We start from the raw sequence: 26,814 nt of genomic DNA on the forward strand, positions 1-26,814 counted from the left end.
GATTGCAAGGACTGGTGTTAGAACACCTGCAGCTGCTCAGGCTCCACGGGCAGGTCTCCTGGGGAACAGGGACCTCCATTTGTGCCCATGAGATTCTTGTCCACCTTTAAAGTCATGGAACAGTCAGTGCTTCAGCCATTCCCTTAGGGTCACTCTTTCTTCCCATCTCTGTCTCATGCCTCAATACTTTACTCAGCAGAAAATCTGGCTCATTATTTGGTCAAAACATCTCTTATGTTCATCTCTCCTTTTTCATTTGTGTTTAAGCTGTTTGACGATAACTCTGCTTTTCTTTCTGTTTTCATATATCTGAGTATAGTTAACTTGACTTAGGAAGAATGGGACAGGGGCTGTCTTATTCCTTCTGTGTCATTTATCAAGTACCTTCCAAGGACTGTCTTATAAGACATGATGCTGGTAACCTAATTAAGAACAATTTTAAGTGATTCAATTTCATCTGAATTTATTAGTCACCTGCCTAGCATTGTGCAAGGTAATCAGTTGGTGACAGAAGTAGTCAGGATGGGGAAGACACTGAGGTTGCTTAGGATGACTTCTGTGGTGGGACAAAACTTGACTCAGCACTGGGCTGTGACATAGCAGTCAAGGGTAGGTAGCAGAACCCCCAAAAGGACAGCCATTATGAAGGGGACAGACATCCCATGGGAGGAACTGGATTTCTCAATCTCCTTCTGAATGCACACATGGGAACTGGGAGTCAGTATGAGTGAACTAACAGGATGCTAAATAGCTGATCCTTTGTGAAGGAATCTAAGTCACCAGGGCAGACCTTATAGGCAACAGGCAGCCAGCGTGGTTTTTTTATTTGATTTGATTTGATTTGTTCTTCTTAGTTATACATGACAGTAGAATCCATTTTGACAAAATTATATAAGCACAGGATATATCTTATTCTAGTTAAAACCCCATTCTTGTGCATAGGCACAATGGTGGTGTTCGCTTAGGTAATTTCATATGTGTACATGAGAAAATTATGTTAAATTTATTCAAAGGGAGAAATAAATGATCCTAGTGCCAAGCTGGGGGAGACAAAGCCGGCCGGAATGCAGAATGTACTGGAGAGAAAGACAGCTTTAGCTCAGTAGTTTTGGAGAAAGTCAGAGTTCTCAGGGAGACAAAGAGAGAAGGAGTTGGAAGACCAAACAGGAAATCATGCTTTCTTCTCCAAATGCTGTTATCAAAATTGGGATGCTAAAGGTCAAGATTTATCCAGGCAATCAAGTGCTTTCATACCTGAGGATCTCTCTTCTGGGAGAAAACAGGAGTCACAAAGGCCATCTGGCCTCACTGGTCCCGGTCAGCATTGGAGCTGACAATCTCACTCCAGAGATGGGGCCAGGGAGGCTAGTTCAGGAACAGGAACAACTGGTGGGCTGCTTGTGCAGAGCTGCCCGCCTGCCATGACTCAGCCCAGCTCTGTGATTCAGTGTTGTTCAGAGCCTTAGAAAAACTTAAAACTCCCCAGGCTACCAGCTTGTATTTTCAGAATCAAAAGTCAAGGTCATGGCCAGAAAGATTATCTGGAAATTGTACTGTGGGCCAGAGATGAGTTCAAACACAAGAGGCATGGCCCACTCAACAGGCACAGGACCCGCTGGGCTGCAGCTTCTGCTTCTCTGCTCTCTACTACTGAACCAAGGAGGAATGCAGACATGAATCAAAACACTGGGTCATGGGCTGGGGTTGTGGCTCAGTGATAGAGCACTTGCCTAGCATGTGTGAGGTACTGGGTTCGATTCTCAGCACCACATATAAATAAATGAATAAAATAAAGGTTCATCGACATCTAAAAATATATTTAAAAAAACAAAACAAACAATAACAACAAAAAACACTGGGTCACCTTTAGCCCTTGCACAGGGAGGAAAGTAATTCTGAGCAAAATGAGGCAATTTTTTCCCTTTCCTTTTTATGTAAAGACACCTGTTTTGTGTTTTGGGGGAGACAAGTGTTTCAATGTTCTCTCTTCTTTGTAAACTTATAAATGTTGTCTGAAAAAAATTTTTTCATTAGAGCATGAGAGTTACACATAGTAGTTGGGTTCATCTCAGATAAATTCACATACAGTCTTTTATTTTTCCAGTTTTACTCTCCTGCTCTGTTAGAGTCTGTAAACAAGTCAGGATGGCGCCTGGCATTTTGCCAGAGAAATGTTAGGGTCTGTAAACAAGTCAAGATGGCGCCTGGCAAAATGCCAGAGGGAGTGGTTTGTGAAGTAACGCCAGTGAGCCATTAAGTGTGGAGATTCCTTATTGGTTGACAGATGTATCTAGTTTATGCTAATTAAGATAAGCTGTGTGGAATGTATAAATACCGCTCCTGTCCTACAATAAACGGCTTCCACTCCTGCTGTATCAATCTACACAAGTTGTTCGTCACCCCCTGGTTATTTTGCTGCAGCCGGACTGCGGCACTGCTCCAATAAGTGTTGATGAGTATGGAGGTTCCAGGGAGCCTGGACCCCCAGGCTCCCTGACTTCTGCTCTGATGGCCTCTCAGGCCTAACATCACTTGCTCCTTTGCACAGCCACCCCAGTGGTCCCTGCACTGATTTACCTCAGCTGGCCACCAGGAGGCTGCCAGCCAGGTCAAGGCCCCAGAGCCCCAACACTTTTGGTTAGATGTTTTAAAGATGTTTCGGTTTTAATGTCGCTTTCATTTACTAGTCCAGAAAACGACTCAGGAGCCACTGCTTAAACAATTCCATCTGGGCGCTGATTGGTCAAAAGGTAAGGGGAACACACACAGGTGACACTCTGGCCCCACAGAGCTGTTGCAGCCCCAGGAGGTTACGTGCCACTGTGGTAGAATCCCCAAGCACAGGTGGGTGCTGAGGTGCTCAGGTGCAGAAAAGCCACTGGCAACATAGAGGGCTGGTGGTCTGCCCTCTGGACTCCACAAAGCACAAAACTGCCCCTGCCTGAGACTGACCCAACTGGCACAGCTCACCATTCCTGGGACAGTCGCTCCTTAGGGCTCCTTCCTATGGGGGTCTTACCATCCCTTCACCACCAGAGTGCTGTCCAGGGACATAATTAGAGTATAACTCCTCAACTATAGTCATGTCTCATAATGACATTTCTGTCAACAGACATCACTGTGGTCATAGGCACCTTCCTGCAAGTACACTCTATGATGTTCACACAAAGACACAATCAGCTCTCATAATTGGTCATGTCATTAAGCAGCATATGGTCACTTACACAGAACATTGTGCTTCTGCGACTAATGGGTTTGCCAACCTGCTATGTCACCTGGGGACCCAGCAGTGACAAGTAGAGAAATAGACTTGGGGTTTCAGCTCTGTAGGGTCTGTATGGGTTTATCGAAGATTTTTTTTTAAATAGTTCTCATATCCTAAAGGCAACTGGGTGAATTTTTCATATTTAAATTGAAACCAACAACTCAATAAATCCTGTCTACACCATTACTTCTCCTACTCGATCTCACAGCCATGAAACATTAATGTGGAAGAGAAATGAAAAACAACATAAACCCAAATCCTGTCAGCTGAATCAGGTAACAAGACTTGGGAGGCAGACCAAGGGATGCATGGTTGCATGTATCCCAAATCTCACTGTGATCAGGAACTACAGTGTGGTCAGGTCAGGCTCTAAGGACAGAGACGCTCTGGTGCCCAGAACCAGCCCAGCGAGGAAGACTGCCCAGAACATCATCTGTCCATTTGGAAATGCCTCCCCTCCCATGTGCCAGGCTCTGTGCTAGGTCTGAAGAGAGAGCTGGGAAGACAGGCAGGGGCTACCCTCATGTCCTAGGCACTCATCAAGCCCAGCCAGTGCCCTTTCCCAGGTTGGCCTTCTCTCGTCCAAGGCTGCTCCAGAAGCCCAGGCTGCACTCCATGCTCCCAAGGCCTGTGGAGCAGACAGAGGGCTCCTGGCTCCTGAAACTACTCCTGCTTCCCACACTTCTGTTCCCAGATGCAAACATTCATTCAACAGACATTTTCTATGTCAGTGCTCAGAAGGGAGGTTCAAAGCTGAGGAAGGACAGGTTCTTGCTCTTGGCAGTTCCACAGTGCCTCGTCCTCCCTGTGAGAATGACACACATTCTTCTAGCAACCTGCCCCTCCATGGCTTTTTAATCAAACCACACTCTAGTCTTCCTCTAAATTGTCCAGCGGGAAAAGTCCCTAGGTTAACATACCCGATCACACCAGACCAAATCCCTCGGAGGCTTTGCTTTCAGTCAGTGGTTTCCACCTTGGCAGGACATTGGAATCCTTTGGGGGAAGGTCTCAGAAACCCTCATGGCCAGCCTGCACTCCAGACCCACCCTCTTGGAGCCCCTGAAATGTGACATCACTGTTTTATACTTTATTTTTAACTCTCTAGATAACTGCAATGAGCAGCCAAGATAAAGAGCCTTTTCACATTCCTTGCCACTTACAAGTGCTGCCCCCAAGGCCGAGGAGCAGGTATAGGCAATCTCCTTGGAGACCTTTCCACCGTCAAAACAGGTCTGGTGTTCCTTATGATTACATCCCGCTTCCTATGAATCTGCCTTTGGCTTCCTTTGTCACGCCTGGCTCAGTGTTCTGTAACTAAGCACTTAACATCCTTTTAACAGTTCTACAGGTGGAAGCCTTCTCATAATCCTCCATGGGACTCAAAGCAGCGTTGGTGCAGGCCCTGCCCGTGGTTTTCCTTCAGTGCCTTAGTTCTGGTTCATGCTTGGTATGAAGTGCTCCATAAGCCCTTGTGGAATGAAAGGCACCCTCAGGACCTGGTCCTTATCATACTCCCACTTACTCCAAGTACATACGTCACACCTGCTCAGCCACCAGCCCACAGCCTCTGTTGTTAACTAAGAAATAATAAGTATTACTGAACCCACTCCTTACATTGTGATTCTGGGTTTAGGGACAAGCTGGTCATGAAGATAAGCAAATGCAGCTTTCTTTAGTTTCCTGGAACTGGGCTCTGAAGTCCCAAACCTGAAACTTAGCCTTCAGCAAACCAGGGTGAGAGACTGATGCAAGTCAGATTTCTCCAAAATGTAGCAGAGCAAATTTAACGAAAAACATTTCAAATTCTTCTTTCTCTTCGCTTCTTTTTCTACCACGGCAGTAGAGAAGGCCACACTTCTTGGGATTTTGCTCTTGGAAATTGAAGGCACCACATAAGTGTGAATGAGACTTAGAAGTGTGAATACAATCCTTGGCAATGAATACTGCTTTATGGTTGAGACAAAAGACTCTTTAGGCAAAGGAACAGGTGGAACTATGGTTGGTTGTTAGGTTTGCATTGGGTGCACACTGCCAAGTATGATGGGGAATGAATTCTGAAGGGTTTCAGTTAGAAGTGACAATACTCAACATATATTATTGATGACACCTGGTCCCAGGACAAGTCCCTCTGATGATCTTCAAAAGCAGTGGTGGTCCCAGGCTCCAGATTTTCCTAGGAAAGGCCCCAGGCTCCTCTGTGGACAGCCGGGTACCTCACTGTCTTAGCCTTCCACACCTACCTCCAAGCTGCCCTACGCACATCACATAAACATACACATTCACGTGGCTTGATTTCCTTTAGTCCAAACAGCTAGGAGCAATGGCTGTGGGACCTGAAGGTGCTAGAGGCAGAGTACGCCGAAGAGCTGGACAGAGGTAGTTGGGTGGTTGAGGCTGGCCCCCAAGTGCACTGGCAGTTCTAGCTCTAGCTTACCCACTTTCCACCACTCCAGGGGATCCATCCAAGCCTGGTCATTCTCTCCTTTCCTGTTTCTAGCTACCTTTTAGCTTCCACAGGGATTCCTCCCTTAAGAACACATTCTAACTACTGTTTAAACCCATCTCAGCCAACATCTCCTCTGTGAAATCATCCCCTGGCTTTCTAAGTAAGGGTAACCATTCTCTATGAAGTCTCCAAATATGCACTTGAATTTCTTTTATGACCATGTTGCTAACTACTTTCAGATTTGAATCCTGGCTCTGCCACATTTATCTTATGTGACACCTGGACAAGTTTCTTCACTATTCCATACCTCAGACTCCTCATGTATAAAAAAGAGGATCTTAGGATCACCTCATGGGGTTTTGGTGAGAGCTACAGGAATTCTATATGACAAGCACTGGCACAGTAAGGGGTACAAATAATATGTCTTATTATGACACATAAACAGAAGATCCCTGATAAACTTCAACAATACAACATTCACTGAGTGAGTTTAGTAGAAGCAGCAGGAGATGGAGGTGCAGAGTCCAAGACAGGATACTGCCCTTGATGATCTGGTCTCATGGGGAAGCAAGAATAAGGGCTGAGTCCACCATGTAGGAAAGAGAAGTGGCCAGGGACACTTCTAGAGGAGACACTACTGGGACAGGTGAGCAAGAGATTTCTAGGAGGATAAGAAGAAGGACGAGTAGGCTCAAAAGAGAGAGCGGTGGGAGCAACCCCATTGTATGAGCAAACCAGCTGTGTTGAGAGAGCTTCAAGGTGGCAGGGAAGGGGAGGGAGAGTAAGGTGAGTACCCCTGAGCCATGTCTGATGATTGTTTCCTGGATGATGAAGAATCACTAGTGAGCCCTTTAGAGTGAGGCCTGGGGACTGGATGAGATGATAATCAATGGCATGTGAGTAAAGATTTAATCACTGATTTGCTGCAAATGTGCACAGATAGCCTGGCATGGTGGTGCACACCTGTAAGCACAGTAACTCCGGAGGCTTAGGCAGGAGGATGGCAAGTTTGAGGCCAGCCTCGGCAACTTAGTGACACTTTTATCAACTTAAGTGAGACTCTGTCTTAAAACAAAAACTTAAAGGGGCTGGTAATATAGCTCAGTGATAAAATCTGGGTTAGCCCTGGGTTAAATCTCCAGTACTTGAAACAAACAAACAACAACAAAAACTCTCATGAGGAGCTGCATATAAGCTTACCATAATTTTTTTTCATAAAAATCAGAGGTCAGTGTTATGGTTTAGATATGAGGTGCCCTTCAAAAGCTCATGTGGTGACAATAAAACAATTTTCGGAAGTGAAATGATTGGTTATGTGAGACATGTAATCAAATCAGTGGATTAATTAACTGGATGGTAACCACAGGCAGATAGGGTATGGACCGAGGTTTTTATTTTGTGCCTGGTAAGCAGAGCTCTCTCTGCTTCCTGCTATCAGGTGCAGAGCTGCTCTCCTCTGCCATACCCTTCTGCCATGACACTCTGCCTCATCTTGGGCCCAGAGTGACAGGGTTGCTGACAATGGACTGAACCTCTAAACCATAAGCCAAAATAAACCATTCCTCCATGAGTTGATCTTGTCAGGTCTTTTCATCACAGTGATGCAGAGCTGGCTAAAAGAGTCAGTAAACTCTGGCCCAGGGACTAGCACCTGCTTTTGTACATATAATTTTATGACACAGCCTTAGCCATTCCTTGACACTTTCTCTGTGGCTGCTTACCCACTAAGAGTTGAGTTGCAGCTGAGACTGAAAGGCCTAAAATACTTATAATTGGTCCTGAAAAAAAAAATGTCCCAGCACATGATTTAAAGAATATATAACTCACAAATCCTAAATAATACTAAAAACATAAAATACTCTTTCCTGGGAAGGGGTACCGGGGATCGAACTCAGGGGCACTGAACCACCGAGCCACATCCCCAGCCCTATTTTGTATTTTTTATTTAGAGACAGGGTCTCACTGAATTGCTTAGCACCTCGCTTTTTCTGAGGCTGGCTTTGAACTCGTGATCTTCCTGCCTCAGCCTCCTGAGTGGCTGGGATTACAGGCATGTGCCACCGCACAGAGCCATAAAATATTCTTTATTGTAAAATTTACACCGCCAATTGATTTTTACAAATGCTTTTGTTGATTTTTGCTAACTTCTTGTGCCTGTAGCCCACTGAGAGTTGTGACTGATGAATGAGTAGAGTTCCAAGGTGAATGTTAGTTAATATTTCATTTACATTAAAAAGTTGAAAGTAAAATAGAAATTTCATTTGTTAATTAGAGCAACTTCTTGAATTAAATGTTACTTTTTAAATATTTTTTTTCTTCAGTCTAAAGAACCAACCCCCCAAAAAAAAGTCCTTATCTGTAGTATTTGCTAATTTCCTTCTGCTGTGGTTGTTTGACTCTGTAAACATAATGTCACCGAATATGGAGTTGGGAAGACATACAAAGTGGCCTATGTTTATGAGGCATTTCCACAATAAACATGAAATAAATATGCAGAATCTCTAGCATGCAGATAACACATGTAGAAACATGCTAAGGAAGTAATGGTTTTGGATACTTATACTCCTGAAAATAAAATTTGTTTAATTGCATTCTTACACAATTTATTGTTTTTTAAATGGGGTCTGGTCATCTTAGCCAGCCTGGGTTTACCCTCCTGGGTTCAAGCGAGCCTCCTGCTTCAGTCTCCTGAGTAGCTGGGACTATAGGTGCACATCATCACACCCAGCTCTACAATTTAAATTTTGATAATGGTCAATTTAACAAATGACTCACAAAATTCTAGAAAAAGAAACCATCAGTTTTCATTAGTGGATACGGTCTGGTTCCAGCACACAGTGTGCAGAGACAGAGCAAGCAGGTATAACCAGAGGTCCTAATGGCTCAAATGAAGGGGCTGTGGATGGAGGAAAGGAGATGAGGTCAAGAGCTATGATGAAGGCACAATCTTCAGAAGTAAGTGGCTTCCAGGATACCAGGGAATCAGGAAAGCAAGGATGCTAAGGATGGTTCCCTGGTTTAGGGTGTGGGTCGCTGACTGGATGGTGTCCTATTAGCCAAGTCAGGCACAACAGGAGAGCAGGCACAGATGTGGGGAGAGACACGGTGACTCCTTCGTCCACCGCTGGACCACAGTGCCAGGTGGTTGCTGTGTCTCACTCACCTTACTCTCACTCAGCTCACTCAGGCTGAGCCAAATGTCAAACCTCAGCCTTTCTCCTTAATGTGAACTGAATGAATCCCTTCTGAAGAATCAGGCACCAGCTATTGCCTTGGAAAAAGAAAAGTCTCCAGAGAATACTAACGCTCATAAATCGCAAACACAAAACATTGGTGAATGAGTAAAATGTTAACAGAAGCCAGGTCTTAGGTAATATAATGGGCAAGTCTCCAGAATGAGCAGAATCTTGCAAAAGCCTCAATGATACAAATCATAAAAATGGGACCTCTGAAATTTAAATTAATTTTGGAGGCAAAAATCCTCCTCTTCAAGGCCAACATTGTATCACCTCTTTAAGTCCTAGTTATCTTAAATGCTTTAGAGATAAATAACATCACTTTTTTAAGAAAGAGCTCAGTTACGTCTGTTTCTCATTCATTACCGAACCTATGTTACTTTTCTTAGGTCAAACTAACTTCTCCGTATGTTTAGGCCTCCAGTTTTGAAGCTAAATTGAGCAGGTCCTCCCTGTTGGAGTAGGTTATTATTGGTGACGGGACATTAATGGTTTCATCAGAGGGAAACTTTAGTTACAGCTCAGACTTATCATTCTCTCCCCTCTCCTTCTCCCACCATACACCTTAGGCTAAGTGTCTTATAAACATCTAGTGATGGCAGAGAGGACAAGATAAAAACACAGGGGAGGCAAAAGAAACCCCATATATCGCTATGCAGAGCCGACAACTCTGAGCCTGCAGCCCTGTTGGCCACAAGAGGCTGGAGATTCTCTGCCAGGGTGAAGAACACCTGAGTCTACCAGTACCTGTGCAGTCTCCTCCCATGCTGTGCTCAATGTCCATACATAGACTTCGAATGTCTTTGGTTTACCTTCTCCATTATTAGCCAAATGACTCCCTCTCAACTTGACTTCTGATACTCACGAAACAGGCCATGACCCCACCAATGCCCAACATGAAAATTTCCTCTCCCTCCTCTGAACCAAGACCCTCTCATGCACACGATGCTAATTCTCAATGTCCCTCCTGTAAGCTCCTGCAGTCTTGTAGCCTCAGGGGCTCCCGGGGTCCCTGACTTGCAGCAGGTCCTCCATTCATGTCTGTTCAAAGCTTGATTATTCAAAATGTGGTTTCTCAGGGAAAAACAAATGTGGTTTTGCAACATCAGAGGTCTTTTTCTTTAAATAGCTTCTTGTAAATATGTACTAAAGCTAAATGGAAAAATTTGGATAATTTTGTTTATTTAGTGGCTTTACCAGATATACCAACAAATATTTCAGGACACCTGCTGTGTGTACAAACTCTCTATGGTGGTAATACATCAATGACACAAAAAATACTTCTAAATGTGAATGGCCACTTTTAGAGGCAGCTGAGGTCATGTTTGCAGCTATAATAACCTTGTCTTCAATTCTGTTTTAAGAAGTCACACTTGGATGTGTGCCCTGAAGACCAAGCAAATATTCTTTGTCTTGCCACATGAGAAATATATTGGTTATGTACGTAACAATTTGGGGGACAGGGAGACCTCGAGGGCCAGTGGAATACTGAAAACAATTTTTTTTTTTTCTGACTACTTTTAACTCAGGACAGACCCTGCCCCTGGACTAATGATTAGAGTTCACACCATCCCAGTCTCCAAGTCATTCTTCTTGTCCTACAGCTCTCAAACTTTGGCATGTTTGAAGGGTTGTTAAAACAGTGCTGAGGTCCCGCCCCAGAGTTTCTGATTCTGATGTTCTGATTTTACATTTCTAACAAATTCCCATCGATGCTGATGCTGCTGCTCCAGAGGAATCATACTTTGGGAATCACCTATCCAGTTCATCCTCCAGTGAATTCCTCGGACAGTTTTTCCCACTGAGTGCTCAGTCTAGTTCTACCCCGACCCCTTTACAGTGGGGAACTCACCATCCACGAAGACTATGAGCTTTGGTCAGTTTCCCCATCTTAAACCGAATATGAGCAATCCCTTTAAACTTTCCCCTGCTTTTGCCTCCAGGGTCTGGACCTTCCTTCCTTCCTTCCATGAAGCCTTCACAAAACTGAAGATCCCATTCTCTCTTTCCTGCTCCTTCACATCTCATCCCCTTCAGATCTTTCTTTAGACACTTCTGTCTTAACCTTGTGCATTACTATGACAGGAAAGTCCTATTTTTTCCTAATTTGTACAATTTCAAGATTAAATAGCTTATAAAACAAAATATGCATGAACCCCAATAAGCTATATCCCAAAGTAAGATTTCAACATTGTAAACTTGACCAATTCCACCTTTCTGTTCTCATATAAGTTACATATGTGAAAGTGCTTTTGAAGCTGTGACTTCCTAACGTCAGGCCCCAGGCTAATGTGAGACTGTGACGATGCGTGTACATCAGTTTGCAGTGGAAGAAACCAGTTTTTCCATGAAGCCTAATTCTTTCTAGTTAAATAGCTACTCTCCATTCAGAGATTATGCCCTTCCTATTTTTCATGGTTGAAATAACATTCTTGAAATGAGGTTGAGCAGGGGATCAACGGAGTTGCAAAATCAGGGCCCCAATTTCCAGCTCTATAAGCCTTGTACAAAATCAGGTCAGACTGGTCTCATTTTGCTCTCATTCAGCTATTGTCTTGGATCCTTGATTAGCCAGAAAGCAGAACGCTTCCTCTGAGTTTGGCCACAGCCTTCCCCTGTATATACCTTCCACTGTGGAATGGAAGGGGGCATCTTTTCTAGAGCTGCTCATCATGTGGCCAAGGATCCCTGATTTTGCAAAAGAAATGCTTCCTCTTATAGGATGGGAGATACCTGCAGCTCCTTGAGGGCTTCTCCATGGCCCTGTGAGAAGAGGGATTCCATGAGAAGAGGGATCAGGTCATCTGACAGACACTGACAACTGCAGCCCTGTCCTCCTCTGCCTACTGCCTTCCCATGTTCTTTCCCACAGGCTCTAAGCCTGCCACTGGCACACTGGTTTTCAGGGCTGCTGTGCCCTGGATATTCTTATGGCCAAGACTTGGAGGAATGAGACCAGGGAAGGCTTGTGCAACCATGCTGGGGACAGACACTGTAGGGGTGGCACCAGGAGGCCCCTCTGCTTTGACAGGCTCCCCTGGCTCAGGCCCTTTCCTTTCCCAGGCCAGGCTCTGGTCTGGCTTAGGAGGATCTGATGTAATGCAGGGTTCTGTACACCTCCTTTTCCCTATGCAGTCTCACTCTTGGGCCATGGCTACAGATCCCTGAAATTTCATGTTTTAGTCATATATTTGAATTTTGATTTTGACCTGGGGAAAAGACAAAGGCCTCCAGGGACCTATGTCCTCACGTCCTTAGGATGCCAGTGTAAAGGGGTGGATACGGGCTTTGAAATAGGACATGGGGTTAACATGAAGACAAAGGGTCCCCTAAGAGTATGTGCACTGTGGCAGGGGATAAGAATTCTTGGTGATCTGGGATATTCCTAGCCTAAGAAAGTGGGAAATTCAAGAAAGAAAATTATCTTCTAGAAATGGAGGTCAGCAAACTTTTTCTATAAAAAGCCATATAGCAAATGCTCTAGGCTTTGCAGACCCTGGGGTCTGTTGTAACCGGTCCACTCTGCTGTCGTGGTGTGACAGCAGCCACAGAGAGCATGGCTGTAAGTACGAAGCAGGCCACCTCTGGCCTGGAGGCTGCAGTTTGCTGCCCTGGTCCTAGACAAAGCCTCAAAAACTCTTTGCCAGCCTCCCTAGCCCCCGAGTTTCATGCTTTTTAAGTAGTCAATTGGTTCTTCCCCTGTGTTATGTTTTGTTTTGTTCAATCTGTTAATGGTCCGTGACCCTTGTGGCATCTAAGGTCAAGACTCTGCATCCCTGGGGCCAGCACAGAGCAGGTGTTTTGTGCACATCTGGGGACAAAGTGTGTGCAGTGGAGGGGGAGAAAATGTTTATAGCAGACAAACCTCGCTGAGCATTTCCAGTCTCTTGGCAAAAAGCTACAGGGCTCACAGCGGAAAAGGAATCTTTCCTGATGACAAACACGACCAGCAGTCAGCTGCCTGGCTTACTATTTTGTTCCTTGTTAAAATTCAAACCCACGGGTCGATTTTGACGTCAGGGCTAAACCCCAGAAAGCAGCACCACCGGAACGCCTGCAGACAGGCTGGTCCCCGTCCAGGGAGCCCTCCCCGGCCCCGAGCCCCTGGCCGCGCACTCCCGCCGCCTTCGATGAGGAGGAAAAGCGCTGTAGCCAGCCAGGGGGATAAAAATGCTTTATTATTGGAAAATCTAAGAGTCTCTCTAGGCCTGTGCCGCACCATTAGGTGACGTCAATGGCTCAGGGTATCCGAGCTCTGTGTTTTCTACTCTTCTCAGAACAGCAGCTGATTCATGGCAGTAAAGGCGTTTCTATTTAGAGCTGCAGAGAAGAAGAGGTGGTCCCTTGCTTCTGCATCCTGAAGTCCTGTGCTAAAGGACGGTCTGCTCTCCCTGTCCAGCAAGAAGCATTCATAGCTGACAGGAGGCCAGGACTGAGACTCTCCATTTCGTTGAAGCTAACCATCAGGTTGAGGGCCTACTATGTGCCAGGCAGGTGGGCACACAAATACTAGATGGCCCTCCTAGAGATGAGGGGAGGGAAGGTTAGCACAAAAACAGCTGTGGACAATGATGAGGAGGGGGCAGGTAACACAAAGGAAGGAAGGTGCTTTGGGGAGCAAGGTGGTTCTTAACACTTCTTGGGTTGAACTGTGGGGGACTGTTATGATTCAGACATGTGGAATTGGAGACTGGCAATTCATTCTCAGAAAGAGAAGAGGAGGGGAAGTGAGGTCAAACTGGTGGGCCAAGTGTGTCTGTGTCCTCTACTGTGGGTCCATAGCCCAGAGACAGTGCTTTGCACAGCTTGTGTTCAGTAAAAGACACAGCAGGATCGCCTGTCCCTCTCCCTCCCCTGCCTGTGTCACCTCTCAGGCAGACCTCATTTCTCCTCCCAGCGTGTCTGAGAGGAGAGACTGCAGAGGGTGGCTGTTTGAAGATTCTTTTTTTTTTTTTCTTATGAAAGTCATTCCCTTTCCTTCCCAGGGGTCTCCAAGGATTTGCCTCTCTCTATGTGACTTTATGGTATTACCGGAAAATTTCCTGCTTCCAGATTAAATTCTCAGTGCTGAAGAAAGCATTTTGGGTTGGACTAAATATTATGAACAAGCCCATGGCCACAGATGCCTCTGATGCCCTGAGGCACCGACTGACCCAGTCCCAGCCTCCCTCTGGAGTCTCTCCTTATTGCAAGGAGCCCAGGTGACCACAGTCCTCCCAGCTCGAGTCTACCTCCTCATCTGACCAGGCTTCACCTCATCCTGCACTTCACAAGTCTCCACCACACAAAATACAATGGATTCCTCCCTGGGTGCTCTTAAAGTCCCTTAGAGACACTGTCCCTTCTTTAAAAATCTTCATCAGAGGCCACATTGTACAATTTTTCAAAAACAGATTGGGGGGCAATTATGTTTGTTATATACTTTTTAATCAACAAATTATAAAGCATAAGATAAAATAATCTACATGAACCAGCGGTAAAAGTATAAATCAAGTATAAATACCTGTCCCCAGGATGCTCCCTATGATAAAACTACCTTAAAAAGTTCCTGAATATAACAACATACTAAAATTGTTATTTTAGAAGGCAGCATTCAAATGCATTGCTCTACATGATGGAACGGCAAGTACTATTTTGAAATTATTTTTGATCATTTGTAGTGGTGAAATGCTCAAGTGAATACATACTTCATTTTTGTTTACAAGATTAAGATAGGAAATAGAACATTTTTGGTTTGGAAGAAGAATTTTATATCATGAAATACATCAGCCAGGAGAGTCAGGCATAAGGTACAGCATAACTAATGTAGACTACTAATAATGTCAGGTAGACTTGTAGAGGAATTTGGGGGGGAAAGTCTGTCAGAGGTATCTAGTTTTCTCATAAACCTTCTTCATTGGCAACTACAGTAAAATATGGAGAAAGACAAGCAGAGAACAGTGGTTGAGATGTAACACACGGCCAAGCTGACAAAGCAAACGGAAGAAGCTGAATACTGTACCTGCTTGTTATTGTCAGTGGTACAACACAGCTTCTTGAGGGAGACAAAATGCCTAATTTTCCTAATAATATAAATAATCAGTTATTAGTCAGATAAGAGAGGATTCAACAAGTCAACAAATGAAAACATCAACAGTCTTCTTAAAGCAAAACTCCAAGGTCCCTCCTAGGGCAGGTGTAGAATTCAAACAAAACCCAAGCTACAGGAAACACACTTTCCACCCTGGGCCCACACAATGCCTTCAAACACGAGCCTCCCTGGTCATTCTAGCTGGCTTGGAAACCTTCCTAATGGGTATTTCATTTTGCAATGGCCTCCTGAAGTTTGGTGCCTAGATATCTTCAGTGATCAAATGAAATGCTACTGCAGATAAATTGGTCTTAATTCAGCTGACATGAATAATTTTATTGCTTATATAAAAAGCGAAAGACTCATTTGGACAATGACCAAATTTCATGGTTGCTGTTTTTACATTAAATATTCCATATTCTTTCACACTATGGTTGTCATAATGATGGCATTTTTCAGGCAGAGAAAAATCCTCCTATTTCAAGGTCATGGACAGAATCCTGAAACTCAATCTATGGTCCTGCTCACCACAAGGGAAACCAAGAAGAAGAGGACAGGTGCACCAGCCCTGTGCAAAAAAAAAAAAAAAAAAAAAAAAAAAAAAATCAGCTCAGGATGGATTTTCTACCAAGAGTAAAGCCATGAAATCCAGAGAGTATGTTAGAATTTATATCTGAGAAGACTTGGGTACATCCGTTCTCTGTCTCTGTCTTTCTCTGTCTCTGTCTCTTTCTCTCTCTGGTTTACTTTTCTCTAGATGATTACAAAGATAGCTTTAAAAATCCTGTATTATTCTGTAATGAGTTTCACTCAAATAGGATGGGGTAAAATTACTCTACTTTTAATCAGAATAGCCTCTGATAGCTCAATGTCTCCAATTAGGGAAAATAACACTGGAAATTATGTCTGGATAAAAGAATTTCTTTCTCTCATCTGTAAAATCAGAAAAAAAAATTATTCTGACAGCAATTACCAGGCAATAGCATATCTCCTCTGCTTTGGTTACCCAATGATTCTGGTCACACCTACAAAATGATTTTTAGCTTCGATGTTCTGAGAAGATGGTCTAAGGATGATGACAGAAACAACATGACAGCCACGGGCATTATCTTCCTCCCATGGTTATGTGCACTGATGGCTGTAGGTGAGGTGCTACCCGTCAGGAGGAAGGCCTGGGGACAGCCTCTTTCCCATGGCTGGGAATCCTTGGTCAGGGGCCTGCCAGTGCCCACAACCTCCAGAGTCAAGCCAAAGGGAAGACACAAATTACAAAATAGCATGAAATACCAGGAGGTAGTATCTGAACAGACAGAAGGACAATTTTCAAACTAACCAAAAAGTAAAACTGGAGGGGAAATAATTTACAAACACTGCTGAATGTATGGAATATCTACTTTTCTTTTCTTTTTTTTTTTTTTTGATGTTGATGGACCTTTATTATCTTCATTTATTTATATGCGGTGCTGAGGATTGAACCCAGTGCCTCACACATGCTAGGCAAGTGTGCTACCACTGAGCCACAACCCCAGTTCCATGAAATATCTAGTTTTTTAATCACATAATGATTTTAAAGGAACTCGGCTTGTCTGGAAGTTATATATGGGACTTTCCGATTCCAGTCACTGGCATAATAATAGCTATCATGATTCCTTCCAAAATGTCACATGTCACACGTCCTTATAAATTCAAACTCTTGTGCTGGTGTTGACTTTCAAGTTAGTTTACAAAGAATCGTCCTATTTGGTGGTCCTATTTACCTCTGTGAACCTCCTCACAAAATTTGACTGGAAGAAGGAGAAGGAATTGCCTGTTTTCCTATCTCTCTACAGGATTCTCTAGTAATCTGGGGTTCCATGGAATCAAATGCCCTTAGTTCCTGTTCAGACACCTTTCTCTGCAGGTCAGAAAGTTCCATGGCTCTTTTACCCCTTGTAGAATAAGCTCAGAGTCAGTCTGGAGAGAACCAACAAAGAGTTGGGGCCTCAAGAAGGAAAGAAGGTTGGTTCCCTGTGGGCTGAGACCGGCAACTCTGGTTGGAAATCACTTGTCATTAAGGGGAAGGGACAGCCTAGACCTTAAATATGCTTAGCAGGTACTAGGAATAATGGGACCACATAGGATCAGGTGGGTGTGGACAGGTGGGGAGTGAGGGCAATGCTTCATGAAAGACCACGGGGAGGAGAGAAGGTAGGCAAACCACAGCCAAAGGTTGCTGCTGGCCCAGTGGAAGTGCTCTTGATATAGGCAACATCTGGCCCAACCCTGCTGCATTTGTGGACCTAAGGCTTATGCTGGCATTTCAATGTGCAAACCCAATGCCCACAAGACCCCTGAGTCCTTATCTTCAGCTGAAAGAGTTGAAGAGTTTGCTCTCACCCTCCTTGGCCAATCACTGGGGTGATCTTCACATGCTGTTGGATGCTGTCCCCGGATTTCCGTCTGGCATAGTAAACCCCCTGCCACTCCTACATGGACAAAGAGAACTCTTAAATCCTGCAGTGGAGGCACACAGCTGCTCCCACAGAGGTTCTTAGAAGGCTGTGAGAAAGTTCCCCATGGTTTTGTTACATTTTACAAAACCGCTACATTTTTGCACCTGCTGCAATGTTGTGCTGGTCACAGTGCATAAAGACAAGACCACAAAACCAACATGTCCACTGCTATACTGTTTGTCCTGGGTCCCAGGACACTTGACCAGTGGGTGGAATTTGTACTATCAGCCCTACAGGTTCCATGGCACCAGGTTTGAGAAGTCTCTCTCTGGAAATCTTCACAACAACCTGTGAGCTTGATATTATCACCCTTATTTACAGATGGACAAACTGAGGTGCAGAGATTCTCACTGACTTGCACATCAGAAAGTGAAGGATCTGGTTATAATTTTTCAATTCTTTAACCCTCCTTGAAGCTCCCACCTTTCTAACATCCCAGCAGCCTCCTAGCCAAGACTTCTCCAGGGCAAGGCTGTCTCCTCACCGCTTTCACAGATGATACCAAGGCAGGCATGAAGATTCCTGCTCTCTGGACCCTGTGGATCGGGCCTGGATAAAGAGCCAGGTGAACACCTCCACTAATTCTGGGAGGGAGTGGTTAAATCAGAAATTGAGATTCTCTGCAGCTATTTCTCGCCCCCTCTCACATATGATGTGTCTGTTGAGAACACATATTGGGGTCACCAGACCTGTGGCTGCATTCTTTGGGCAAACATTTTCTGGAGTACTTTATAATGTCCTGTTTCCTTTTTGAGTCTTGTTGCTCCAACTTTTTTTTTTTTTAAGTAATTTGGGCCCTCAAATAATCCAAACTTATTTTATTCTTATTAAAAAAAAAAAACCCTCCGTATTCAGTGAAGACAGTATTTATTGAACTGGTGCACAGCAGAGAAAGGAGGATGAAAGAAATAATAAGTGAGGAAGCACTTGGAATGTTTACAAGAAAGCGTACAGGCAGTTCAGTCCCAGCTCTGAGGGCCAGAACCCCTCAGGAGGAAGGTGACTAGAGGAGAAATGCCTCCCCCATCTCCACCATGCCTTCATAAACCTGGATGAAGTGGAAGCCACTCGGGGAACAGGTGGGTCAGGAAGAAGCAAGCTACACAGTGAATACTGAATAGTGATGAGAGAACAGAAAAACAATAACTGACCCAAAAAACTGAGCTAACCCATCAAGACTGATATTAAGTCCTTCCAGTCCCCAGACACTGATAAACTGAAAAACACAGCAGCTCTCTGAGGAGGTACAAAGATAGGCAGGGTGTTCCAGCAATGACAGGTGGGGTACATGCATGCAACGGATGAAGTGTTCTTTCACAAAGCTGTTGTAGCATCGTGACAAGCACCTTATTCATATGAGACCCAAAATGAACTAACCCTTGGCTCCTGTGCAAATATCAAAGATCTTCTTTTCATTATGACATTATTAGGGAAACCAACATTAAGGATGGGACATAAAAACTCCCAAGGGGGAAAAAAGCACGGGGGAGGGGTTCTTGGAGTGGTTTGGTCAGTTCCACCCACCTTTCCCTTCTTGATGCACGTGTTGATGGTGTCGAGAAGGTCTGCACGGTTCTTATCACTCTTGGGCAGGTCAGCAAGTTCCTTCCCCAGGAGCTCCCCTTTGTGATAGCCCATCATTCGTTCAAAGGCTGGGTTGACATACTGTTAATGGGAGGAGGAGACTTTATCAGTGTACTCCAGAGAGATGCTTCTGGGACATAGGAGTATCAAGCAACAAGTGCCCTGCACAACTGCTCTCTAATGGAGGCATCACTGGGTCTCTCATTCCCTGACCCTCCTGGAGTAGTGGCCTCCCTCCTGGGCAGAGAAATTTATTCATTCAAGTATTATTCTGGTCCCCTGCGGGAAACCAGAAGAAACTCTTTAGCAGGAAAAGAGCAGGAAGCCCTCATCTAGAAGTCGTGGCTTGAGGAGGGCCTCTTTTACCACCAACTACTGCATTAAATAAGGAAAAAGAAGAACATAGAAATAAAAACAGGGCCGGGGATGTGGCTCAGTGGTAAAGCACTTGCCTAGCATATGTGAGGCCCAAGGTTTGATTCCCAGCACTGCAAAATAAATAAATAAGTACAAAATCGCTTAGTTCAATGGGCTGTGGCCTACATTAGCCTTCTCAGTAAAGCAGCAATTAGATATCACGTCTCCTTTCCATTTGCCACAGTCTATTATCAATGCTGGGGCCACTTCTAGTCTAATCTGAAAGGTAAAACGCAATTAAATGGCACAGGAAGTATCCCTTTGCATACTAGGTTTGAGACAAGTGAGAAAAGAGCATCCCTACAACACACTCGGGGTCAGCAGTCTTTCCAAATTCTGCAGTGGGCTCAGGAACTTAGAGCTTTGTCTTAACTAACTCCTGGCTCCTGCCCCCATCCACCACTTTCTTTTCAAGGAGCACGTCCACCAGATGAGAAGCCTGGTGGAGGGACAAGAAAAGTGGAACGTGGGGAAAATGTGAGAACACACTGCACCTGGGTCACAGGTTTCTTTGGGCACAAATTTCCATCTGTCTGATGCTTTAAAACAGTCTTGCCAACTGTGATTATTCCTGCCCTCCACGGGGATAAGAGCAGTCATAAACCAAGTGACAAAGTGACACCTGGAGAGCTACTCCCTTGGGAACAGTGTGTCCATTAACACTAGGAGTTGAAGGGGAGGATGCTCTGGCCATCAGGTCCTGTTGTCATGGTCTCCTGATGAAGAGGAGTCCATGACACTATCTTCACAGATCTCCAGACTCTTTCTAGGCCTGTCACTTGCACAGGGCAGCACTGCTTTCAATCATGGTTCCTACTTTTAGGCTGGCTGCAGGGCTCCTAGCCCCACCCTGCAGGCCGCTGAGCTGCCTGCAGGTGTTCCTCTTCTCTGGACCTTTCCCCACATGCTGTCTGCTTAGAATGCCCTTCCCCACCTCCAATGTGTCCCTTTCCTCCTCAGAAATCCTTCCTTGACCTCTGCCCAATCTCAGGTGTGCCACTCCTAAGAGCTCCCACTGGCTCCAGGGCAGACTTCTAGTGTTTTAATTATGCTGAATTTAAACTTCTGTTGATTTCTCTCCAACACTGAGCACTTAAATCCTCAAGGAAAGGGCTATTTGGGGAGTAACCTTTGGATACTCAGGGCTATTTAGTAAATATTTGATAAGTAAATAGATAACATTTGAGAATATATTGTTCCCCTTGTTGATTGGCTGTAGTCTTGTACATTTTCAAGTGTGTGTGTATGCTTTCCCCACTGGGTTGTTAATACAGGTAGAAGTCCTAGCCCTTTTTTTTCACACTAGGAATCCTGTAACCTCCGAATGCAGCAGGTACACCAGGACATAATCTGGAAAGGCACCCAAGTTCAAATCCTGGCTCTGCCAATTATCGGTTACAGAACTATGGGGAAATTACTTCTCTTTCCTCATCTGTAAAATAGGTATAACAGTAGTACCTGACTCATAGGATTGTTTAAAGGAATAAATAAATACGTGTAAAATGCTTAGAACTGTGTCATATAAATGTTTTAGAGAAACAACAGATAGTTTAAAAAGAGGGAGGCAAGAAGAAAGGGATGGATGGATGGATTAAACAGATAGATAATAGATATCGTTCCTACATTTAAAGTACTACTACCTAACTGCTAAAGAGCAACCCCCAAAGGCACCTAACCGTGCAGCTGGAGTGCCCTGAGAAGGATGCTGGTACCAGTAAGAACACAAATGTTACAGCCTGTGCATGAGGACTCGGCCTCGAATTCACAGCACGAGGGTCATTTTAGTATCCCCCTTCCATACAACATTCCCAATCCAACTTCTCCCTTCTTCATCTTGCCTTGAGTTTTACATTTCAGATTGCTGGTACATCTGTCAAAGTAACATGAAGAAATTCCCTGAGAGAAAAAAAACTATAGTCTTATTTCAGAACCCAAGTTTCCCTTTCAGCACAGCAACTCTCCCTCCATCTCCCCTTGATAGGCGTCCACTGTCCTCGCTCTCCTGTTTCTTTCTGTTTCTGCAAGAAGCTGGGAGATGCTTTCTACCACAGTGGCAACACCGTCACCATATTACCTCTCCCAGGGATATGGGTTTACTACCCACCGATTGCTGCCTATGGAATGAAGGACTCAGTTTCCTTCTCAAGTAGTCATCAGTTAGATTACAAGGGGGGAAGGTGTGTAGAGGGCAGGGAGTCCCTTCTCCTAATTGCTGAAATCACAGCCAAGTGGCCCACCATAAATAGCATTGATATTCTAGCCTGGACGAAAGTGTGGGGAGGAGATGTGGGACCTGTGTTTGGCTGTAATGGAAACATGTCTGGCTTTCTCTGTGGTCCCAGAGACAGAGCTATGGGCTGGTAGGCCACTCACAGCCAGCAACTCGAGGGAGCCATCAGCTCGGTTTCAAGGGGCAGCAACAAAAACAAATTCTAAAAACACAGCCAGACAGGAAACCAGGTAGGAAGGTTTTGGAGTCAGAAAGATGTGGCTACATATTTTGGCTTGAATGCTTATTACTGGGGCTTTCTTTGACCTTGCCTCACTCAGTGTTTTCATCTGTACTACAGGGCAATTTGTCAATTTCAATGGAAATTGGATAACCTAATGAAAATGCAGAGGGCAGGGCCTAGGCATGGGGGGGCACTGCCATTATTGATCTGGGATGAGGCGAGGTGTATCTGTGTGCACAGGGAGTTTCAGAGGAGGCTAAGGTGAATCTCCTGTCATGGGGGCCATGGATGGACCACTGTTATTGGTACTCCACTGATGATAGCAAGTGCTCCTCACACATGGTGACACTGCAAATCTGCTGAAGACAGGCCACCACCAATTAGTGGAACCTCTACCTTTCAGAGAATTTTTTTTAAGAGAGAGAGAGAGAATTTTTAATATTTATTTTTTAGTTTTCGGTGGACACAACATCTTTATTTTATTTTTATGTGGTGCTGAGGATCGAATCCAGCGCCCCGCGCATGCCAGGCTAGCGTGCTACCGCTTGAGCCACATCCCCAGCCCCAACAAAGTTTTGTCTGCTATAGACATTTTCTTAGGAAGAGGACATTAATATTAGAGTGCATTATAATTAGAACACCGATTGCTGGCAAATAAATATCTTTGAAAGCAATCTGTTCCTATAGGCACGTATATACATATATATATATATGCATTTATTCTATAATTCTGATTTATTTCTATGTAAATACTATCTTAACAGATGACCCAAAAATTTTACCCTGTCACCATCAAAGAAATAGCAGATTCTGACATGAATTAACAATTTTTGTTCTTTATTGAATATCTAATTTTAGCTTAAGTCTATTAGTATTTTCTTTGCATAATTTGATTTTCATTTCTTCAAGGAAAATGTGAAAATTACGGGAAAGTACTTGGAAAAGAGTGGCTCAAACTTGAAAGGTTCTATTCAACAGCTACTAATATACAGTGTTTCATCCCATACCTGAATCACATGGTCGTCGCTTGTTATTTCTATGGCTTCGTGACAGTGGTCTAATGCTGTAAACACTGAATTACAGGCCCTGAAAGATGCAAAAGATTGATGTTAGTCCCTCTATAAAAAACCATTCACTTTTAGGTTAACTTAACAGAGTAAACAGATCTCAAATTCATTAGAACCATTAGAACTATTGAAGTAGTCTGAATGTTGGTGTCCCCTCAAAATTCACATTGGAATCTAATGCCCCATATAATGGTATTTAAAGGGTGGGGCCTTTGGGGAAGTGATTATGTTGTGAGAGCTCCACCCTCATGAATGGGAGCAGTGCTCTTATAAAAGAGGCTCCAGTGAGCACCCTTGTTCCTTCTACCACATGAGAACATGGAAAGTGGCTATCTATGAGGAACCAGCCCTCACCAGAGGCTGAGCCTGTTGACTCCTTGATCTTAGACTTCCCAGTCTCCAGAACTGTGAGCAATAAATTTTTGTTACTTATAAATTAATCAGCTCAGGTATATTGTTATAGCAGCCTGAACAGATGAAGACAGGTATTAATGTTTTGAAAAGAGAGTTGTTTTGTAAGATAAATGCATAAACAAAAGAATACATATCTGTATTTATGATTCAAAAAGAAAGCTTATAATTCAGCAAAATCTGAATGGATGATTTATGTGCTGAATGAAACTTAAACACTTGACACAAGAGAATAAGGATGCAGCTGAAACTCTCTTGTAAGTCCCATGTGTTCTACATCAGTGATGTTCCATTTCCTTCACAGTTGTGGTCAGGGAGAAGTCAAGTCCTCATCAATTAGGAAAACCTAATTAGGCCTAAATTGGATCTGAGGCATTCTGGCCTTTTGGAACAGACACAGAATTTTTTTTTCTCCTTTTTCTCCCCCTCCTTTTGTGATATTACCTTGCTTCCAACCATACCCACTGGTATGAGGAAATGCAGATAGAGCAGAGTCCTCTTGCCCAGTTCATTATACCTATGCACCCCCCAGGTGGCACTTTTCTTGATAACCTGCCCTTTATATGTGGGAAACCACACTCTCAATTTGTGGTTATAATTTTAACTAACTTTCAAATATAGAGCAATTCCAAACACAGTGAGTTATTTACTGTCCTGTACGGTAAGTATGTAGCTAGAGCTCTGTTATTTATATTGACTGTCTAAAGAATCTCGGCAAAGCCTTTCTTATCCTTCACAAAAATAAAACAAAAGACATTGATTTACTGGATTGATATTTATTTTTCTTATAAAACAAACTCTTACCATGTTTTCCAGTCATCAAGGCAATCTAACTTTGCCACCCTGTTTTGCTCTGTTTACAAGGAAAAAGGTAAAAAGTTCTGAGTAAAATCTGGCTCTGTATTCCTCCAGTTAACGGAATCTTGTACAAATTTTCATCTTTGTTGGCCCTTGGTTTCCTCATCTCTAAAATGAGTATGATGATATATTTCACAGGTTTTTGTCAGGATCAGAAAGGATGATGTATGTGAGGCTTATGGCAAAGTGCTTGGGATTATGCTGTATAATAATTCAATACATGGGTGGTTATTATTTGTAGGATCACAGAGTAATATTTCTTTGTTCTCTAAGGCTTTCGAAAACCTTTGGTGAAAAGAAAGATGAATTGTAGTTTATCTTTTCTCATGAGTATAGCTGAAATGTCAAACCAAGAAATGTATTCAGTAAGAGTAAGGAAACATACATGCAGAGTGAAGAATTTTAGTCCACTGACGACAGAGTGAGTTTCTATGGTTGCAGAGACGAGGACATCAGTGTGATGGTAAGCAAGACAATGAACATGACATGGGTGAGCAGAGCAGAGGGGAGGAACAGCCTAACTCGACCAAAATTCCTGAGTGGTGCAGACCATGTCCTTATTTCAATGCTCCAGTCCACCTAATTTAAACTGTTGGCTGTCCCATGACCACTACTGCATTTGTAAACAGTCATTTTAAGTAAGGGAAAAAAAAAAAAGAGGAAGCTTAAGACTGTCACCAACATCACTGCTACACTGCTTCTGGAGAGGCAAGCAAAGTCAGCCTTAGCAACAGGACTTTCCAGGCTCCTGGTCCAGAGTGGAGCTCGGCACTACAGGAAAGCATTTCTGGGCAGCATGTGCCTCTCAGAAGTTATGTGTGGAGGAACACACTCTGTATGGGCTAATATGTCAACTTGGAGAGCTGGATAATTCAGTTCTAATTAACACATTTTATCAAATGATAAATTCCTCTCTTGCTAAAGAAATTTCCCTAAGGTACCTATATGTTTCAACTAAGTATATAAACAGGTACTTTAGACCATTATCATTTTGTCAACTGAAGCATGGCCTTTAGGGAGGAGCTTAGATCAACCCCCAGAACTGATCTATTAAACATTCATCTTATGATTCTCTACAAAGCATAAAATCTTCTGTAGGTATGATGCAAATTCCGTAGGACACAGCAAATTCTTATACGCACACTATTGATAGGAGCAGCATATTATTCTCCCTCTTACCTCTGCCATGACAAACATGACCAGACTGCAAGGTTTATATGGACTTTTAACCTCTTTTGGTTGATGACTCTATTTAAATAAACCTGCAGCAAAATGGTGTAATCAATTTGAGTCATGTTCCTAGAGTTTGAAAACTTAATTGCCTGTATTAATTATTCATACTCTTCAAGCAGAAGAACCTTAGCTTTATTAATTTTCCGTTCTTGGGAACCATATCACCACTTCTCACGTGTCTTTATTTTTATCCTTCGGGTTAAGAAGTTGGAAAATTGGAAAAAGAAACAAAGGAAAGGAAAGTACCCTAGGTGTAGAAACCCAGGTAGTATGGGCAATATAACCATTACCCCTGAATTTCTCCCATCCCCGGTATTGGGGATTGAACCTAGGGGCCCTTGACCATGAGATACATCCCCAGCCTTATTTATTTATTTATCTATTTATTTATTTAATGTTGAGACAGGGTCTCACTGTTTCCCAGGCTGACCTTGAACTTGCAATCTTCCCTCAGGCTCCTGAATACCTGGGATTAAGATCTGTGTCACTGTGCCTGGCTTCCCCAGCACCTTCTTTAAGGAATTTGAAGGTTTAGAGAGAAAAAGGCAAACATCACCTGAGGGCAGGTAGAAAGTCTATAAAGAACCAGTGCTAGGGGTTTGGGGTTGTGGCTCAGTGGTAGAGCACTTGTCTAGCATGTGCGAGGCACTGGGTTCGATCCTCAGCACCACATAAAAATAAATAAATAAAATAAAAGCACTGGGTCCAACTATAACCAAAAAAAATATTTAAAAAAAAGAAAAAAAAGAACTAGTACTAGGATGGAGTGCAAAGAGCACGGTACAGAAAAGCAGGCTACCTGATCCCAGTCCAGCACTGCCATCAATAGGCTGGGTGGCAAGAGGCCCCTCGCTCTTAGTGTTTTCTTCTGTCAATTGTGGCTGGGTGAATATGCGATCTCCCTTTGAAAGGGACTTGCATGCTACCAAAACAACATATACACACACACACTCTAAAGCCTCCTAGAACAAGGATAGGTGGTGGTCTGAAGGGAGAAAATTCTGGACACAAGTTCACATTTGATCAGGGGTTTGGAATGAGTGGGGAGGGAGAAGTGGCAGAGTAAGGGATCACAGACTTACTATTTGTTCCAAAACAACATGCAGAATGAGCTGGTTATTTTAAGTGTTTACAGCTTTGCTTCACTCCTGTGCCTCAATGGCTGTCACACAGAGCCCATGAGAGGATAAGGTGCTCTACAAATGTCTGTCAACACTGAGCGAGGAAGGGTTCCATGGAAAACAGAGTGTTGCCCCTCAGAAACTTTGATTCTTTCTAA

At 43.8% G+C, this 26,814-nt stretch overlaps 1 protein-coding gene across 10 annotated transcripts in view; it reads right to left on the minus strand.

Annotated features, from left to right (window-relative positions):
- Pde8b (phosphodiesterase 8B) overlaps nucleotides 1-26,814 on the minus strand; it is a 232,668-nt gene that overhangs the window by 45,404 nt on the left and 160,450 nt on the right. For 8 of the 10 annotated variants that reach the window (XM_071612473.1, XM_071612472.1, XM_071612478.1 and 5 more), the window contains 4 exons: nucleotides 22,974-23,052; nucleotides 19,037-19,177; nucleotides 17,397-17,485; nucleotides 14,952-15,012 (listed from right to left, as the gene is read on the minus strand). In XM_071612473.1, the coding sequence (XP_071468574.1) occupies nucleotides 14,952-15,012; nucleotides 17,397-17,485; nucleotides 19,037-19,177; nucleotides 22,974-23,052 (370 nt within the window). The remainder of the gene's footprint in view (nucleotides 1-14,951; nucleotides 15,013-17,396; nucleotides 17,486-19,036; nucleotides 19,178-22,973; nucleotides 23,053-26,814) is intronic. The other 2 variants (XM_071612474.1, XM_071612475.1) reach the window with 1 other exon arrangement.

The sequence above is a fragment of the Marmota flaviventris genome, chromosome 5 (genome assembly GCF_047511675.1).
Source record: "Marmota flaviventris isolate mMarFla1 chromosome 5, mMarFla1.hap1, whole genome shotgun sequence".
In the NCBI taxonomy this organism is placed as follows: Eukaryota; Metazoa; Chordata; class Mammalia; order Rodentia; family Sciuridae; genus Marmota; species Marmota flaviventris.